An 18,915-nucleotide genomic window follows, 5' to 3' on the forward strand; every position below is an offset into this window, starting at 1 on the left:
TAAATCTGAAGGACGTGGGTTCGAATCCAAGCCATGGCGTGTCTTTCTTTAGCAAGAAATTTACCCACACTATGCTGCACTCAACCCAGGTGAGGTAAATGGGTACCGACAGGAAGTAATTCCTCAAAAAGCTGTGCGCACCGGAATCGGTAGACTAGCTTAGCCGGGGTAATATAGGAGCACCTTGAGCTCCTAGCAAGGTGGATATGTGCGCTATACAAATCCTATATCATTATTATTTAAGGAAGATGGGTATTTTGTCATTGATAATTTCTTAGGTTAACTTATAACATCTTAATTGCTGATGAAAATCAATGAAAGGCTTGATTGCCAACAGGCACAAGAAACAAGCCACTATATGCAACAACTGCTACAAGCTTGTGATGATTGGTAGAGAGCAAAGATATTCGTGGAAACCATGAACAGGGTGCTTTATGGAGTACTCCCTTTCTCTGTATGTTTAATGTTAGAGGTGTAAGAATACAGATATATGACATATTGTATTAACCTCTTGTTTGTTCAGGACCCTCCAAACTTCTTTGTAGCAGCTATGAATCAAGACACATACATCAGCCCAGCTGTAATGCTTGCCATTAATGAATCCATGAATGATAGCAGCGGAAGAGATAGCCCTCCGGTAAGTTTGCAGACCTGGGCCCAGTAGCACGAAGCTTAACCCTTTGAACCCGATAGGCAGGAATACAGGCCTACCAGTGAACGTGTATATACCCGATAGGCCGGAATACCGGCCTACAGCCACGTGACTTTAAAAATGACGTCATCTTTCTAGTACGTGTAGGAATATTTAGTCGATAATTTCAGTCAAGATTGGCAATGATTTCGGAAGGATTTTGCATAAAAAATTGCCAAAATATGCCACTTTTCTGCGGTTACTTGTGTCGTATGTGCGGTGATACACGGCGTAATACGAGGCGAGTCACATGCTTACTATGGGGAAGCAATTGATATATCTGACTTTGGTAAAAACAGTGATTTTGAGCCCAAAACAGACACTAAAGTTGATATTTCTGTTTGTAGACTAGGTCTACGAGAAGGTAAACAACTTCAGCCGGCTCTGTCCGGGTACTAGCGGGGGGAACATGCCGTTGGGTCTCGAATCATGGGAGTTTGTGAATGTGGTCGATATGTGCAAATAATTCAGGGTATAGGTCACTGCCGCCCCTAATAATTTAGGGTTCAAAGGGTTAACAATTAATTGTATGATTGATTTTTCATTGATTGTACATTGTGATTAATGCAATTAAAATATGTTCTCTGATCAATTGCTGAGCTTTGTGTTGCAGACCCCTGTGGAAAAGTCTACAATATATTAACACAGTGGATGATTTCAAGTCTATTGTCTAGTGTTAGTGTTGCCACACCACTGTGATGAGATTTCAATATCATAATCGTCTATTGTTCCTGTGTTACTGAATGATGTGACTGATTGAAGTCAATATACACTTAAGGTTGATCTCAAATATACATTTAACTCGTTCCATTTCATTTAATTTTCAAGCATACATGTATGTCCAAAGTAATTTGTCAAGAAGTGAAGATTAACTTATATGATTTTATTTTACTTGGCCAAAAATGGGAACAGATATCTTAGTGAAGAATAAACACTCTTCAAGCCATCTGGATATTGGATGAAGAAGAATGCAAGCCATTCTAAGCCTAAAGAAAAGATATGTCACTTGAATATTTGGGCAAGATCCCCCCACCCATTGTATGGTAGGTGTTAACAGGTAGAATTTGAGATGAATTACCATGGACTGAATTTATATGAGTTAGCTGAACTGAGCTATTTATAATCTGATTAGATCTAAGCTGGGCTGCATTAGGTAAACAAAAGTGAAATGAAATGATCATAAGCTGAGATGGTCTGATTGAATATGAATCAAAGTAGCTTAAACTTAATTTGACAAAACTGAATTAAACTCAACTGAATAAAACAATCTGAATAATCACAAATAAACTTGAATTGAACTGTGAAGAAAAATTGATAAGTTATATCCATTTGATCTACTACCCAGCCTCCGAGTGAAGCATCAATTGAAGAGCCTGCTTTTGAAGAACCTGTTATGCACAGCGCTATGTTAGTAGACCTCATGTCATCTCCACCCCCACAACATAATGGACAGTTCCAACAACAACAAGTCCAACAGAGTGGTCCAGATGAAAGGTATCATATAAATCACATTTGAATATTTTTGTTCATATACCCATTGTTTGTACAAACCATGTGATCCATACAATCTATTAGGGGAATTCCTTTGCAGACCTTAAATCAAACAATTTTGTATAGTATTTCTAAGAAGTATTTATGTCTTTTCTTATTGCAACTCTGTGCATAAAAACTGAATTCTATTTCCCTTGAATATAGCTCTAAAGGAATATTTCCTTAAGATTGCCTGCCTTTGAAAGTCAATGTTGATATCTCTTGGAGAGGACAAAGAAATATATCTTCAGAATTTTTTTTTACATAAATAACACTAGAGATTCTGAGATTCAAGAACAAAGACAGCAGCTGACAGAAAACTGAAGCAGATTAAATGCCGAAGCAAGTGAGAATCATGGGAAGTCTCAAGATGAGTAATGTACATAGAATTTGATTGATTTCTTATTTGAATAGATTTGATTTGTTTTTATTCTATTTGATTTGATTGATTTAATTTACGCTTGCAGAGATTGGATTATTGAGCAATTGAGAGAGGAGGTGAATCAACTCAAATTTGAACTTGACAGAACCAAACGAGAAGATCAAAGAATCATTGAAGAACTCAAGAGAAGATTGATGGAAATGGAACAAGAAATGAATGAACATCGGACAGTGGTGGAGACACAGTGTGAGGTAAGAGTTTTCTCAGGATCAGAGCCAATGGTAGCTTGCTGGAGACAGACTCTTAGAAGCCATTTTGATTTCCAACTCTTTGAACTCTTTGTAAGGTGTACAGTTTTTCTATGTTTTCAATTTCTCCTTAAAAAAAAAAATACCATCTTATCCCTAATTGCGCTTGAGGGGGGGGTGTGCTGGAATACTATAAGTCATAAAGATTTGTATGAATGAACTAGTGCTGTAGCCGAACCGCCGAACCGAACGGTAGTTCGCCGAACATGGCACTTCCGAACCGAACAGAACCGAACCGAACCGAACACTAAGACTTGGTTCGGAAGTTCTGCAAAAAAAAAAAAAAACGGCTTTCAGCTAATAAATTTATAAGTTTACACCCTTTCTAATCATTATATTTGCGCATTCTCTAATCTTCTTTGCAATTGTATGTTGGAAGTATGCGCTTATTTTGCGGTTACTAGATTTTGTTTTCATTTTCATGTTGACATTGTGGTTTTTACGGCCCTGATTAAGAAAGGAGATCCGATGAATGATGTTGCGCGAGCTTGCGCTATAATCATTTTACTGGCTTTCATCATCTCTCGCTCTGTGGCCGAATCGCCGAAGCATGGTAAAGAAAACCAAAACTGTATGAGTGTTCATTGGTTAAATCTAATTATTTAAATATTGTTGTTTTTAGGTGGCGAACAAGATTCTTGTTTGAAAATCTTCAAAGTATTTTGAATGAACGAGCTCAATAAACTGAAAGTGAAAGATGAAGTACCATTAATATTACGAACTTGGAATTACGATACGTGATTAAGATCGTAACTCGTGTATTGTTGCGGCGGAGAATAAAGATCTGATTGAGGTGATTAACATTATTATTGAGGTGTCGGCTCGCTACTGTCTAGTTTTCATGATTTTAGAGAGAAGTAAAGAGTTTTGAAAACGAGAGATCCAGTGAAAGTGGGAAATAAAGTGAGTGACTGTTAGAGATGGAAAGGACACGCAAAACAAATAATATAGAAATGAGATGAGGTGAAGTTATCTTTTTTATTATAAACAATCAGATGAAAATAAAAATCAAACACTCATGAATGATTACGGTATAGCATATAGCAAGATCCCCTTCCCCTCGTTGAAAAGTTGAATGAAGATAAAGCGGAAACAGTCATCTCTTGGGGGAAAATGACCCCCAATCTTTACTTTTTTCCCTTTCTTATCAACTTCTCAAATTAACCATAAACAATTCGATGATCACTCTACTCCCCCTGTCCCATTACAGTCGTAAAACTTTGCATCCCACTTTGTCTGTATTTTCATGGTCGAATGAAATCTGACCAATAAAATCATAGAAATCTCGGCAATTGCTCTTCAATCGGTGAGCTGAGTTTCGCGGGTGACAAAGCACGTGGCTGTATGTACCAATGCGACAATCAGCGACATGCGATTGGTGGTTTAGTTCACCCATCGAGCCAATTAGCGAAAGGCACATTACATAAGCACGCTTTCTTCGACACGCCCTGGCCCTACTATGCCTGCAGTTCAGTGCACTGGCGCTGGCCGCCTCGTATGTGATGCAATGGCCAATCACGTTTGGCCGGACTGTAAATATAAATATTCATGAGCTCAGAGTCCCGCTACAAGGGGACTGCATGCGCTGGCCTAGCTGGTACTGGTACGAGTGCGAGCGTAGTTAATTTGGCAAGTATCCAAAGCGTGGTCCAGGGATGGACGACGAGGAAGAGTCGCCATTTTAGAACTGTGAGTTACCCAATAAATCTGTCATCAGATAATCAAATTCGAGATAACAGTTGATTCGTTGAGCGCTATAACTTTCATAGTGTCATGTCAACAAGATAGAGATAAAATGGTTTGATGTGACAGAGGACACGCGAGCACATGCAGTCAATCAAGTACAAATTGTCTACCGGTACGCTACGTATACCTGAATGAACTATAACTTTATCAGTCTATCATTACCGAACCCCGAACCGAACCAATGTTCGGCAATTTTCTGCCGAACGTTGCCGAACCGAACCGAACCCGAACATGGCGCCTGACTTGCAGCACTAGAATGAACTGCATTTAACTCTTGGGATCTTGATGCTATTCTTGAAAATCCCTTTGTGGTAAGAGAGAAATTGTGTGAGATTACAGACAGGCAACCTAACACAATGTGAGATTGGCAAGAAATGAGTATCATGTATATTGTGATATGCTTTTAACGTAGGCCTGATGAAAGAGGTGGAGAATAAGCATGATGCTTTATGTGGGAATCTTATGATTAATAAGTGAAATTTGCATGTCTAAATACTCATTAATCATAAGAGGTCAGAGGACAGTACCCAAATGTGTGTGACAGATATATACACATCTCTTTCGTCTTGAATTTCCTGGTTGCCAGGTCATTTAAGTTAGCCCATTTTGTTAATTACAACTTACAAGATTCTCAAGTCATTTGTAATTAGAAAATTTATAGTTTCCCCATTTACTTTGTGATTTTGCAGGAAAATGAGACGCTACGTGACAAAGTAAAGGAACTAGAGTATGCTGCTCTCATGGTTTCTGAAGAAAAATTAGTTGATGCAGAAAGTGAGTAACCGTATCAAATGAGCAATATTATTTGTATTTTTTGTCATTAGGCTTTGATATAAGGAAGAGTTATGTAGAGAAATCAAATTACAAAGTAAGAAGAGGAACAAACGGGAAATAATTTCACTGATTATACCACTTAAGGAAATTAATCCTAAAATAAGTTTGTATGGATTGATACAGGAAATGAAAGAATTGAGTTTTAAAAAGTTTGAACCAGTTGTAAATTGTAATTAGAAAGAAGAAGTGTAACGATTTACACTTTAAGTACATCAGTCAAATGCTGTTATAGATTTCAAAGTATACAAATTTGTCAGTTTATTTGAATACGTTCATCCCTTCACTTACTTGTGAAACATATATGTATTTTAGTAATGTCTTTTAATTCTGTACCTTTATTTTGATCATTGTTGATTATATGTATTGTAAGGACCAACATACAGATAGAGTAAAGTGATACTCTGTATGTTAGTGAGTTTTCTTGAAGCACTTGAGGTTCATTTTATTGCATTATTTCCTTCCAATGAATTTAACATTCCCTTCTCACACACTCTTGTTTCTTGTTTTCAACTGCAAACAGGACGGTCAAAAGTAAATGAGGAAAGGTTTAAAAAGATGAAAGATGTGTACACTAAGCTAAGAGAAGAACATCTATCTCTTCTGAGAGTGGTGAGTGCTCTGATTTCTCTTTCTTTCTAAGGAAAAGTCTCCTTGACCTTCATATCTATCACTACTTAAGTACTTTCACTTTCGTTATATGCATTAAAGTTGAAAATAGAGAATGTAGAAATATGAGAGCTTGCTTTTATTCTGAACCCTTTAAACATGATTAAATTTCACTATGTTTTTCAAAATAGATAATATAGAAATATGAGAGCTTGCTTTTATTCTGAACCCTTTAAACATGATTCAATTTCGTTATGTTTTTCAATAGCCCAAGTGATCTTGGGCATAAAGCCCAATGGGTTGAAAGGAAGCAAAAGACTGCTATATGAAGCTTAATATTTCAAGGAAAACTTTATTATTATTAGCACTGTCTGAATAAATGAAGCACAGATTATTAAGTATACATGTGTGAATGTTTCAGAAAAGAAGGAAATCTAATAATGAAGGTCAGTAGAACAAAGAAATACTGGGACTTTAAAATGTCAAATAGACAAGGCACCTTAAACCACCTGGCCATTGATTTTTCTTTTGAAATTGTCTGGCTTTGGTAGGGATGCTCTGCCATCTTTACTGTTATTATTACACTAACAAGTAAAATAAATGCATTAGCTCAACTTTTGATTACTCATAGTTCATCCCTATCAACAAAATCAACAACACACTTCCATTCACTAATATTCTCCATGTCTTAAAGTGAATAGATAATTTTAATCATATAAATTTGTATCAAACTATGCATTGTAGCCAATGGGCCTATATTTAGAGTGGAATATATAATTCAAATGGAATTAATACATTTCAAACTCTGCATTCAGAATGCTGAAGCTAATAAGCATCTGACGACGGTATCTAAGAGCTCAGAGGAGATGGTTGCTGCAAGACAGACGGCTGAAAAAACTGTAGAGAAGCTACAGATGTCTATAGCTCAAACAGCAAGCAGAGAAGCCCAACTCAAGAGACAGATGGAAGAACAAAGAAAAAAATTGCTTGGTAAAACATAAAACCCAATTTGCTCTGATAGGGTGATTAGCATTGTTCTTAAATTTTTGTTTAGATATCACAAGTATTCATGGAAACAAAGATGAGGATGATAAAGATTATGATTAGGAAGATGGTGATGATGAGGAGGAGAAGAAGAATGATAATGATGATGAGGATTATGATTGTGATGGTGGTGGTGGTGGTGGTGGTGATGATGATGATGATTGATGAGGAGGAGGAGAAGAATAATGATGATGATGATGATGAGGATGAGGAGGAGGAGGAGGAGGAGAATAGTGATGGTGGTGGTGGTGATGATGATGGCGATTGTGACTACCAGCATCACTAAAATTAACCCGATTGAAGCTGAATGATTATTACACTTATTGCCCACTTGATTGATATTTCTGACCATTACCATCATCAGTATGTCTCTTCTATATTTCTCTCTTTAGCCAAGGCTGTAGAAGGTGCTGAAGAGACATTAAAGCTAATCATCCAACAGATGGAAGATCCTCAGTTTGCTTCAGCAACATGTACACCAGGTTAGAAATACCCTGATACAAGTCACATCAGGCGTTTTCACTCCTGGGACCTGTTTCAAGAAGTAGTACAGTTTATCTTATATTTCTAATTATTGTAACTACCATAGAAACCTTGATTATGATTGGCTACTGAGACCTGTTACCAGGTAGTTACAGTAAAAGGCAAAGATGCCACAATCATAAGTCCTTTATGAAATGGGGCCCCGAGACCCATCTGGCAAACTTCATGTAAATGAGAATTTGCTGAGGCTTAAAAATACCAGATTGATTATTTCCTGCTTTCACATCTGACTGAAACTAGCAAATTGCCTGGTATTTTGTGATTTAGGAAGAATACCAAACCAGAAAATGTTGGGTATATTTCTAATTGGGTAGGTGTGAATTTACCTTTGAATATATTGGCATACATGCATGGAGCATATGTATGCATACATTGCATTGAGCATATGGCATCGAGCTTACTCCTACCAAATTAGTTTTTGCTTTGAATAAAACTAGATAACACTTTAAAATTGGTTACTGACAAATAGTTGGTCATTAATTTATTCTTTTTCCCATGCAATGATGGTATGTCCTCTAATTAACAGTTGATTTTGATTTTAAAAATGAAGGGAAAAGCACTTCCATTTCTGTAGACATCCTTACACAAAGTTGGAATTCTACTGTGTACAATATCTCTTACTTTTTACCTTTTGTCGAGAAACATTTTCTTGTACATGTACTGTACATGGTGTGATGGTAATATATCTACTCATCTTTCTCCTCCCCCCTCTCCCTTTGTATGACTGCCATAGAATATCTTCAAAGTAGAGCCCCTATAGCTGATGAATGTGTGGATAATCTTGAGAGATCTTATAACTCTTACCAGCAGAACAGCAATGGTATGTATCAAGTCTTATGCTCCCTTTCCTTATCAGGACCATGTATCATTAAATTTACAATTGTATAATTCAAGGAATTCAATTGCTGCCAGGTACCCATTTACCTCACCTGGGTCGAATGCAGTGCGATGTGGATCAATATCTCGCTGAAGGAAATTGGGATTCCAACCCATAGCCCTCTGTTTAAAAGTCTGGAGACTAATCTTCTGGGCCACAGCACTCCAAATGGTCAAACTTGTTTTAGATAACAAATTCTTGAGACTGATTTAGTTTATATTTCATCTACATGGAATTTAAAATGATATATTGAAAATGCATAAAAATAGCAATGGCTTGCCAGCATTTGGATCCTGCACAATCAGCAGTTTGTGAAGAGGAAGGAAAGCTTTTCCGACATCATACCCATGAACATGTCATATTCCATCATGTTCAATTTTTTTTTTCACCGATTTCCACATATTAAATGATTTCTTTTCCAGATTTTGGAGGGCTGATTGGTTCCATTGCCTCATTTTCTCATTCACTTGGTGAATATCTGCTGCAGGGGAAAGCCACATCTAATCTTGCTCCTGTTGATGTTGGGGAAAGTAAGTAATATGACTTCAAGCAATTTCTTTCTGTCTAATCAGACATCATCTACTGGCTTTAAAGTCAGTCAATCCTGGCCTCATAATTTCTCCATTCACTATCACCAACCCCCAGGATTGATTTCAAGTTTGGTGTTGGTATCGGGCGATCTTAAGCTGACAAACAGGATGAGATATCAGGGTAAAAATTGTGCTTGTACAGTTAATACGAGCATGTTTCATTAGAGCTTTACACATTTTAATGAGCAATAATATTAATTCCTTCATATTCTTGAAGTGATTTTAGACTTTGCCATCTGTACAATGAGACTCTACTGCAATTCCTCCTCAATATCACTTTCATTGCTGAGATTTCTTGCATAAAGTTTACATGAATAGCACTATAGCAGCATAGCCCATATTGATAACATGATAGGTAATGTACTTCTGAACCCAGCTCGGAGTTGGCGCTTGGTTCAGCAGCCTTTTTCACACTCTCGACATCATCTTTAACACCAGATTATTTAATGATCACCCAGATAAGGCAAGAAAAATCATACAATTTCTATTTGTCTTACAACTCAACTCTATTCTTATTTTTGTGGTCACTTGCTAATAAATAAACATGGCAGGTATCAAATCAGGGGAATTGTGCTTTTTGTAAAGTTTATTACTCTAGCATTTAAATGGAGAAAAAGTGGACTGTAAGTTTTATTCGTTTTTAAAATTTAAGTTTGTCAAGTTTATATGATTTATCTCACTCTTTCTGTAATGTTTACAATTAAAAAATTTGTCTTTAAGATATGTGTATCAGAAAACAATTTGCTGATTGAATCCTGATATTTTCGTCCCATTCCATGCTTGGGAAATGGTCTACATCAGAAAGAAAAAAAAAATGTGGAAACATTTCTGGGACCCAATTTCCATAGATTAGACCAATTTATTGTAAACTGTAACCTCATACATCATAATTTATATGACAAAGTTATTTTTATTGGTGTTGTTTTGTTATTTTTTAGGATTATCATCCAATTGCCTCGCGACTTGTAACAGTGCCTTGACAGTCCTACAGTCATTGAAAGAAGAAGATCAACAAAACTTTACCAAGAATGAAAACAATTTGAGAGATAAACTTAGAGATATCTCTCACCTTACACAGGTAAGATAGAAGAGATCTTTACAGTCTGGTGTAATAGAGTTTATTCAAACCAAAACGATCATTGTTATAATACAGGTATGGCAGAAAAGACTTGTGGTTCACTGTGTAGATGAGGTAGGGTGTCTTTCATTGTGTGGGGTTGGTTGCTTGCTTACAGAGTTTACACCCCATTTTAGGGACTTTAGCTAGCATCATGGAAAATGCTTCTTGTTCTCATTCTCTTCTCGCCTTTGGTTTCTGTCAATGTCATTCCACCGTACAGAAGTTCTGTTAGATTTGACCACATGGAGAGCCATAGGCCTCTTCTGCGTATTGTAATCCTGTTTTAATTGTATGTACATAATGCCTCTTTATTTTTCATTTTTACAAGTGCAATTTTCAATTTTAAATTTATTATATGTGTAGTTATGTCCATTTCCTATGTCTCTAAGTGCTGCAAAATCCATTCTGTAATGTTTTAACTATGTACATGTAGGTGTAATTAAATATGTTATAATGAGATATTTGTACATACCAGCCTGTCTTTTGAAGAAATATGAATGAATTCAAATGCAGTTAGAAATGTTAGTTTCATGTTAATGAAGTGTGTGAACAGTGTGATACAGATGAGGACCACAGAAATTAGTTTTTGGCAAAAGAAGAATAAGCTATATAAAGTATGTTTCATTTATTCTGGTCTGCAAAACAGCTTTGTCTTTATTATTCGACATACATGTATGCTAGATCGACATTATATGCAGACCTATTGTATTTCATTTGTTCAAGAAATGTGTGTTTGATTATGTAGGAGCTGATATCTGAGGAGACAAGTAAAACAGAAGAGATTGGTGATCTTGTAGAGACAGAGATGCAGTCAACATCAGACCTTGTTGATCAGGCGGCTATTAGGATAGAGGTAATGTGTCTTGTTTATCAGGAAGATGCAGATGATGATGATGATGATGGTGATGATGATGATGATGATGATGATGATAGTGATGATGATGTTGCTGATGACCATAACGATTGTAGTTATATGACTAATGGTGCTGATTAAAATTGTGGTCTTTATATTGATTGTTATGATAGTGTTGTTGATGATGATTTTCGTGGTGGTGATAGTGGTTATAACAGTAGTGGTGCGGGTGATGATTACGACGATGACGATGATGATGATAAAAGAAGTAACATTTTTATTATATCGGAAGAAGTATGCGATTATTTTTGTTGATAGTTAGGTCATGACGGGGTTATAGTTAGGTGTGATGATAATGAGGGTCTCCCTGAGGATGGAATGTAATATTTGACTGATCCACCCTATTCTATCCTGATCACATATTCCATAACCCATTTGATCTTGTTCAATAGGAGATGTTGAAGAGGTCAAGAGAAGCAGATACCGGTGTAAAGCTTGAAGTGAATGAGAGGATTCTAGATTCCTGTACACAGCTTATGATCTGTATCAAAGAACTCATCACCAAGTCAAAGTCACTACAGCAAGAAATTGTAGCAAGTGGAAGGGTGAGTGATCTTGAATACAACTGAAATACAATTAACCAAGTAGCAGAGCAGTATACTGTCATTTTGAAATATATATATACACATTACATGAGATTTGATCAATTTTCTAAGGCTGCTAAGCACCCCTAGGATAAATTACTTGAAGGGTCTACTGCACAAGGAGTTTTGACAAGCTGCCTGACATAGCAATAATTCTGAAATGTCAAAACTTGTGTAAAGCATATCATGTGTGTACTTATAATGAAAAAGAATTTTATTTCAAATTTAAATTTTGACACTAAAATTGTCATTTAGCTAAATGAATTGACTGACATAGCAACTAATTCTCCTAATTTAAATATATTTGCTTGAAACTGGGTATTAGGAAAGTTTTTGTTTTTGTTTTTTTTCTAATTCCTTGCTGCAATACATCCATGCAGGCCTAAAGTTTTGTTCATGCTTGTTTTATCATCTACCTCCATGGTTTTATGGATAAAAATTGATATATGTAATGGAATGCCAAGGGGGTAACCTTTATACACTGCTGGAAGGGACCCCAGTGCAGCAAGGAAAAAGAGTTGTCCACCTTTGACAAGTTGCTCATGGACCTTGTTACTTATATTATTTCAACAACAATTTAACCCAAAATGAGGGTTTTGCTTGCTCATTGTCATCTTCTAAGTTTATCAGCTTTTATAGTTTTGGTGGTTGAATACCTGACTGCCATTAATGCATAAATTTTTGCTGATAAGAACTGATAACTTTAGGCCTTCTCTGTGTGTGGATGATACATCTACTTCCTTCTGACAATCTTATGTTGAAAAGGCAGTCTATAAAGTATATATGTCTGCTTCATTCAGACGTAATGATATTCAAATTAAACATCAAACTAAAGTGAATCGGACCCTACTCCTCCAAACAGGGTACAGCATCAGCAAAGGAATTTTACAAACGTCATCATCGATGGACAGAAGGTCTCCTATCTGCTGCCAAATTGGTTGGGGTTGGAGCTTCTCATTTAGTGTAAGTACTGATGAACTTTGACATACATATATGACAGTGTAATCTATTTGTACTACAGGGGATCTAGAAGAGTGTTGATTGATCATTAATTTAACAAGTGTTTTATTATCAAGTTGTCTCCCTTTTCATCCTTATTGAATCTGTCACTCAAAGGGCTCAAGTAATATAGTTTTCCATTCAGGAGACTCTGGAACACAGAGGATTAGGATTGGGGAATCAGGAGGGAATGTGGAGAGTCAGATCAGATTGAAGGGATCAGCTATTCCAACTTTAATAACTTAATAATATTTTTGAAAAAGTTTTTTCTTCATGTACTATAAGTTGAAGCAATGAATAAACTAAATGTAATCCAATGTAGTGATATAGAATTTAAAAATAAAAGACAATAAGAATATTGTTTCAAACTTTTCATAATCTTCTTCTCCTTGAGCAGGGATAGTTCTGATAAGGTTATGAGTGGAAGAGGCAAGTTTGAGGAGCTTATGGTGTGTTCTCATGAGATAGCAGCCAGCACAGCCCAGTTGGTTGCAGCAAGTAAGGTCAAAGCAGACAAGGGCAGTGTTAACCTTAAAGGTCTCCAGGTAGCATCAAGGAATGTTGCAACTGCTACAGCGGGAGTGGTGGCCTCGGCAAAGACAGGGGCTCAGATGATTGCAGAAGGAGGTAAGAATTAGTGTTGGGATGAGTGTTCTATGATAATTTTTAAGTTGATTACTGAATTTAGTACCTCATAAAGATCTTGTAAACGGAGCACTTGTCCCTGTATGCAATGGGTTAATTTGTGTTAAGAGCTTCTCACTTCACAATGATGGTGATCACATTGGTTTCCAGCATGTGGTGTCAGCTTTCCTGACACCACTGCATAAGAGGCCAAACATAAGACCTTACCCTAACACTGATTTACATCCTCGTATTTTATTCTTAAGCCTAGAACAACCTTATTCTAATTGTCTAAAGAGAAATTACAGCTCGAGCAACTGTCACAGAAAAAAATGAAAAAAACAACAAAAACATTGATCTCTGATCACAGTGATTAAATGAGAATGATAAAGGTGATGAAGCTGATTTTGAGAGTAGCTTAGGTTATTATGATTAAAACAAGAGTGATGTTTCATGATAATGCCATAGTGCAGCTTTTGACCCATTTTGACACCCCAACAATATATCAACTGATTCTTCTTACTTATATAGTCAAAGTTAACAATACTAATAAGAAGATCATGCATATTAAATGAATATATATTCCTCTTTCCTCAAGATTCACCTGACTTTACAAAACTGAAGCTTACCCAGACTAAGCGAATGGAGATGGAGGCTCAGGTAACAGTCCTGGAGCTGGAGAGTAAGCTTGAGAAGGAGCGTGTTCTCCTTGCGGAGCTACGCAAGCGGCACTACCAGCTAGCAGGAGCTTCCGAGGGATGGGACGAAGAGGTTAGTATGTCATAGAATCAAATTGAGATAAATGTCCGACAACAGCACCAACTATCATGGGGTCTAGCATCCGTCTTAACCATATTGACATCTATTGGTAGATTTTGATTTCACAACCTAGCCCATGGATTTTCTCTCCCAACATTATCTTTTCTTAAGTTATTATCCCCATTGCAAGCCAGTAGAGAAGATCCATAAGGAAAGATAAAGGTCAATATTGTTAAGCAAAATAGTTTAAAGAATTAATACTTGCAATATATTTAATTTTTAAAAAAGATTATACTTGCTTTTGTAGCCCTTAACACTTACTTTAGCAGAAATATCTTAACATTTTTCATTAAATGCTTAGTTGAAATAAGTCAATGTTTTTTTTTTTTTTTTTTTCGGGGGGGGGGGGGGGGGGCTGAATCACATTACATTACACTCTACATTGCCAGCAGTAACAATGAATAATGCCAATCGCTGAAAAAAATTGTTTTATTATAATGTAAAAAAAAACTTGCTGAGCACTAATGTATGACTTATATATTTTTTGTTTTGCATTTCAGCATTTTCCTGACCATATCTTGGTAGCGCATGATCAAAAGCCTAAACACCAATTTTAACATACATTGGTGGCTCAAATTTAGGCCAAATGAATATCCAATGTGCCCATTTAAAAGCAGTGTGAGTTGGCGTGGTTCGTTATTATTTTGAACCCAGCCAATTCATACTGATTTAAATGGGCTTCAAATCTTGGGGCCCTGGGAAATGGTTTTTATAAAAAAAAATTGGCTATGGATATTTGATATTTTACATGTTCTACCAAGGCATGGTATAAAAATACTGAAATGTAAGGAAGAAAGAAAGAAAAAATAATGTTGTTGCTTCAGATGACATTAAAAACTAGAATGCAATTAACCTGTTAATTACAGAAGATTCAAAGTCCCTTAGTCTTTGTATAGAGACCATTCAGTTCCCTTAGGCAAATACATGCATACTATCAGAGTAGATGTAGGTCCGGGGTTCAAATCCAACAGCAGCACTCATATTTCTTGGCAAGTCATCTACATTTGGCACCTTTCCGTCCAGGTGTAGTAAATGGGTACCCCGTAGGAAGGAGTTCCTTGAGTGTTTGAGCACATGAGCCTCGTTGTATAAAAGTTACCATTACAGTAACTTTGCCATGCAATGGTAACTTGTATGGAATCCTTGATTCTGATTGGCTGTTGATCATCGTTGCCATGATAGTTACCACTGGATGGCAAAGTTACCATAATAGTAACTTTTATGCAACAGGGCCCAGATCGGGGAAGCCATGCTAATTCTGGGGTAATAATATGCCACACTTAAAGGGGAATCCAGCCTTGGCTATAAAATGATGTGTTGGGAAGGAGAAAAATAAATTAAACAGAATGGTGAAAGTTTGAAAGAAATCGGACAAGCAATAAGAAAGTTATAGCTGCTTTAAAATTGAGATCACTAATACTATGTAGATTTCAAATTGGCAACTGAGTAAGTAACTTATGACAAGGGGCAAGGACAACTTTCCCATAGGCCATGTACTTTATTATCAGGGATTTGTGGTTTCTCCTAAGTATACCCATTCCCCTGGGGCAGTAATCTAAATATAACCCAGGTAGTATATTGTTTTATGTCCTCATGAAAGAAAAATATAATTTGAAATAAAACTTTTGGGGAAAATGACATTTTAGCCATAATATGTATTGGAGTACATGGAAGAGTAGTCCTTGCCTTACATCACTATGACTTCCCATATGCGGCCAATTTGAAGTCTCCATGGGTATAGTGATTACCAATATTTATAACTTTTAAAAATTCATAACTTTCTTGTTGTTGTCCGATATTGTTCAAACTTTCACCTATCAACTTGTCTTATTTTTCTTTTCCTTATAAAAACAAGTTTTTATTTGGGTTGGATTCCCCTTTAAAAACATTGTATTAAGTGCTCTATAATACAAATGTTGTATATTATTATTTTGTCATTGATTTTATTTCTCTATTTTTTTTTCAATAAATGAACACATATCGCAGCCTGTGGTAGAAATAGTGTACTAACCAATATTCAATAATTCATGTGGTTTTTCCTACTTGTGATAAGAATCTGTTTCTTGCACTCTACTCATGCAGTAAAAACAATGGATCATTGTTACATATTTATTGTCATGTGTTTTATGTTCTTATAATTAACTGGCAGATTTTGGAATGGAAAATTGAATTGTAGATTTGTGTTGAAGTATTTATTTACTCTGTCGCATTGCAAAACTTCCTGCATTTTTTTTTCCCCAAAAGTTTTACGGCATTAAATGCGATCAATTCACTGTGCTGTCTGCTGGTTAGTCATGTTGATGTGATTTGGTGTTTTTAATAGGTGAAAGGATAATTGTCTCGAATGTTATAATAGGTTATGGCGGTGTGATGTAATCAGATTTCTTCTCATGTATTTCAGTATTTTCATGACCATATTTCGATAGGGCATGATGAAAAACCACCACACACAAATTTGACATGAATTGGTTCATGATGGTCCAAGGCATTGTCAATTGGCTTGGTTCATTACTATTCAGAGCCAGGCTAATTTACAAAGAATTCTACAGGACTAGTATTCATCTAACCACATGTTGGGCATACAGAGACTGATTCCCACCAAATTTGGATTGTGTTTTTCCCCCGTTTTCCACCGAGATATGGTATAAAACGTGCTGAGAAGCAAAAAATAAAAAATAAATAAAAAAGTAGTTGCACAATTGCTTTGGTACTCTATTGAGATATAGAATCCTTGTGACCTTAAAAAAATAGTATAAATGTATAATACAAGTAAGAAATGAGGTAAACCAGTCCAGGTAAATTCAGACAGATTTCAAGGAGTTTGTTTTTATCATATTACTTTATAAAATTGTGATCGATCAGATATTTTAATCTATGTAAGATATTTTACAAGCTTTTCTTCCATTTGCCTTGTTCCTCTCGTTTATGGCCAATGGCCATCACAGAAAACACCTTTCAACACCAAATTTGAATTCTCCCAGTGTAGACCCCTCCTTTTTTAAAACTTAACTTAAAAAGAAAGTTTGAAGCACAATACCCACTCTGCATGAATATACTGTAGAGAAGCTATGATGTATCAATCTAACTATTGTTTTGATGCCGTGTGTTTTTTCTCCTTTCTTGTCTGCATGATGCTTGGGTGTTTCACAGGATAGTAAATAATACAGGTATGTGGCATGGATAGTATATCACCCTAAATAGTCCGTTGGATGCTGCCCCCTATTGGTGTATATCATGCCATTTGCATCCTCTCCACTTCCCTCATGTTGTGATTTGCATTTTAACTCACAGCAATTTGTTATGTACAATTTCTCAGAAACCATCACCTTGTAGCCTATCAGCTGCTATCATTAGTCTTGGTTACTCCCTCATATCATTCATGAGGTGTATGCCTTGTTATTTGCACCCCTACTCCCCCCCCCCCTTGATGTGTAACAAAAGTATGTTATTTGTCACTTGCAGTTTTCTTTATATACCATCACATTGTAATCTATCAGATGCTATCATATTCCTCCCTCATACCATTCACGAGGTGGTTGCATTTTAACTCGAGGTTATTTGTCTGTTTTTCTCAGAACCCTGCAAACCCAATTCTACAGATGTATAATCCTATGTGCACTCCACCCCTGTAACCCTTCATGAATTTGCTTTCAGATTGTCTCTGACTTCTGTTGTTGTTCTCAATTGTACATTTTCACTTTGTATCCCTAGTAAATTACTCCTGTTAAGGTTTAGAGGGGAAATCCTGATGTCAAGTTAGTTTTAATAGAAGCAGAAAAAAAAATTATTTTTTTATTTTTCAACTTTTAGATTTATTGTGTCATGTCAACCATGAGTCCTGTATTATACATGTAAATTGAAAAAGTGTCATTTTCTCAAAGAAAAACAAAATATAGTTCACCTCACCTAAGTCGAATTCCTTGGTAGAAGGAATATGTCCACTTTTTATTTACGCATATTTTTTTCTTCCCTTGTTTACATTCAATAAGTCAAATATTTGCAAGAAACCCTCATTGATAAGTTCCTCTCAGCTTTTTACTTTTAACCAATTTGATGCTGGGGTCGACTCTCCCTCTATGCTCTCATATGACCTTCATGTTTAACCTCTGTATTTTGTCTCATACATGTAGTTCAGGGTTATTCAGGTAATCAGTACTTTAAAGTAATAAATCCAATTTCATCTCTGTTAAACAGGGTTAGCCAGATTCAGCTCACACTCATTTGTTATGAACAATTTCTCACCCTGCAGTACTGGGAACCCTCAGTAAAACTAATAATTGGTTGTACTCTTTTATAACTTTTTTATGTACAGCACTTAGATGGTGGTGGGCTAAATTTATTTAGTGATGGTTATATAACTTATAATCCTTAACTTTATATGTGTTATGCATTCTTCTCCCTCCAAGGTGGAGTGATATCATTTACACCACTCTGTCTCCTATCATTTTCATGTGGGATATGATGGATTCTTTCCAATTTATATCAGTTGCCTATTGACATAACACAGAGTATCCCATTCTGAGGTGTAAAGGCTTAATCCCACAGGATGAAATCATTTGATTTCACTTGCTATTAAACTCAAGTAAAAGCGGATTGTTTGGACGCTTTAATAAGCAAAGATCCTACATTTCACACAAAATTGACAAATTCATACTTTTCATAATATTCATGGTGATGGAAAACTCCTATTTTGTAAGACAAAGGT

General features: G+C 36.1%; 1 protein-coding gene across 2 annotated transcripts in view; it reads left to right on the forward strand.

The window, feature by feature from the left end:
- The window catches only part of LOC129255000 (huntingtin-interacting protein 1-like), a 42,598-nt gene that overhangs the window by 20,151 nt on the left and 3,532 nt on the right, over positions 1-18,915 (forward strand). Inside the window, exons 10-25 of one of the 2 annotated variants that reach the window (XM_054893546.2) lie at positions 524-637; positions 2,037-2,185; positions 2,689-2,854; positions 5,347-5,431; positions 6,012-6,100; positions 6,913-7,087; positions 7,534-7,623; positions 8,418-8,504; positions 8,984-9,091; positions 10,090-10,229; positions 11,017-11,124; positions 11,577-11,729; positions 12,631-12,731; positions 13,165-13,394; positions 13,990-14,162; positions 17,361-17,377. In XM_054893546.2, coding sequence (XP_054749521.2) covers positions 524-637; positions 2,037-2,185; positions 2,689-2,854; positions 5,347-5,431; positions 6,012-6,100; positions 6,913-7,087; positions 7,534-7,623; positions 8,418-8,504; positions 8,984-9,091; positions 10,090-10,229; positions 11,017-11,124; positions 11,577-11,729; positions 12,631-12,731; positions 13,165-13,394; positions 13,990-14,162; positions 17,361-17,372 — 1,980 coding nt within the window. In that variant the 3' untranslated portion in view covers positions 17,373-17,377. The remainder of the gene's footprint in view (positions 1-523; positions 638-2,036; positions 2,186-2,688; positions 2,855-5,346; positions 5,432-6,011; positions 6,101-6,912; positions 7,088-7,533; positions 7,624-8,417; positions 8,505-8,983; positions 9,092-10,089; positions 10,230-11,016; positions 11,125-11,576; positions 11,730-12,630; positions 12,732-13,164; positions 13,395-13,989; positions 14,163-17,360; positions 17,378-18,915) is intronic. The other variant, XM_054893545.2, reaches the window with a different exon arrangement.

This window comes from Lytechinus pictus, chromosome 2 (genome assembly GCF_037042905.1).
Source record: "Lytechinus pictus isolate F3 Inbred chromosome 2, Lp3.0, whole genome shotgun sequence".
Taxonomy (NCBI): domain Eukaryota; kingdom Metazoa; phylum Echinodermata; class Echinoidea; order Temnopleuroida; family Toxopneustidae; genus Lytechinus; species Lytechinus pictus.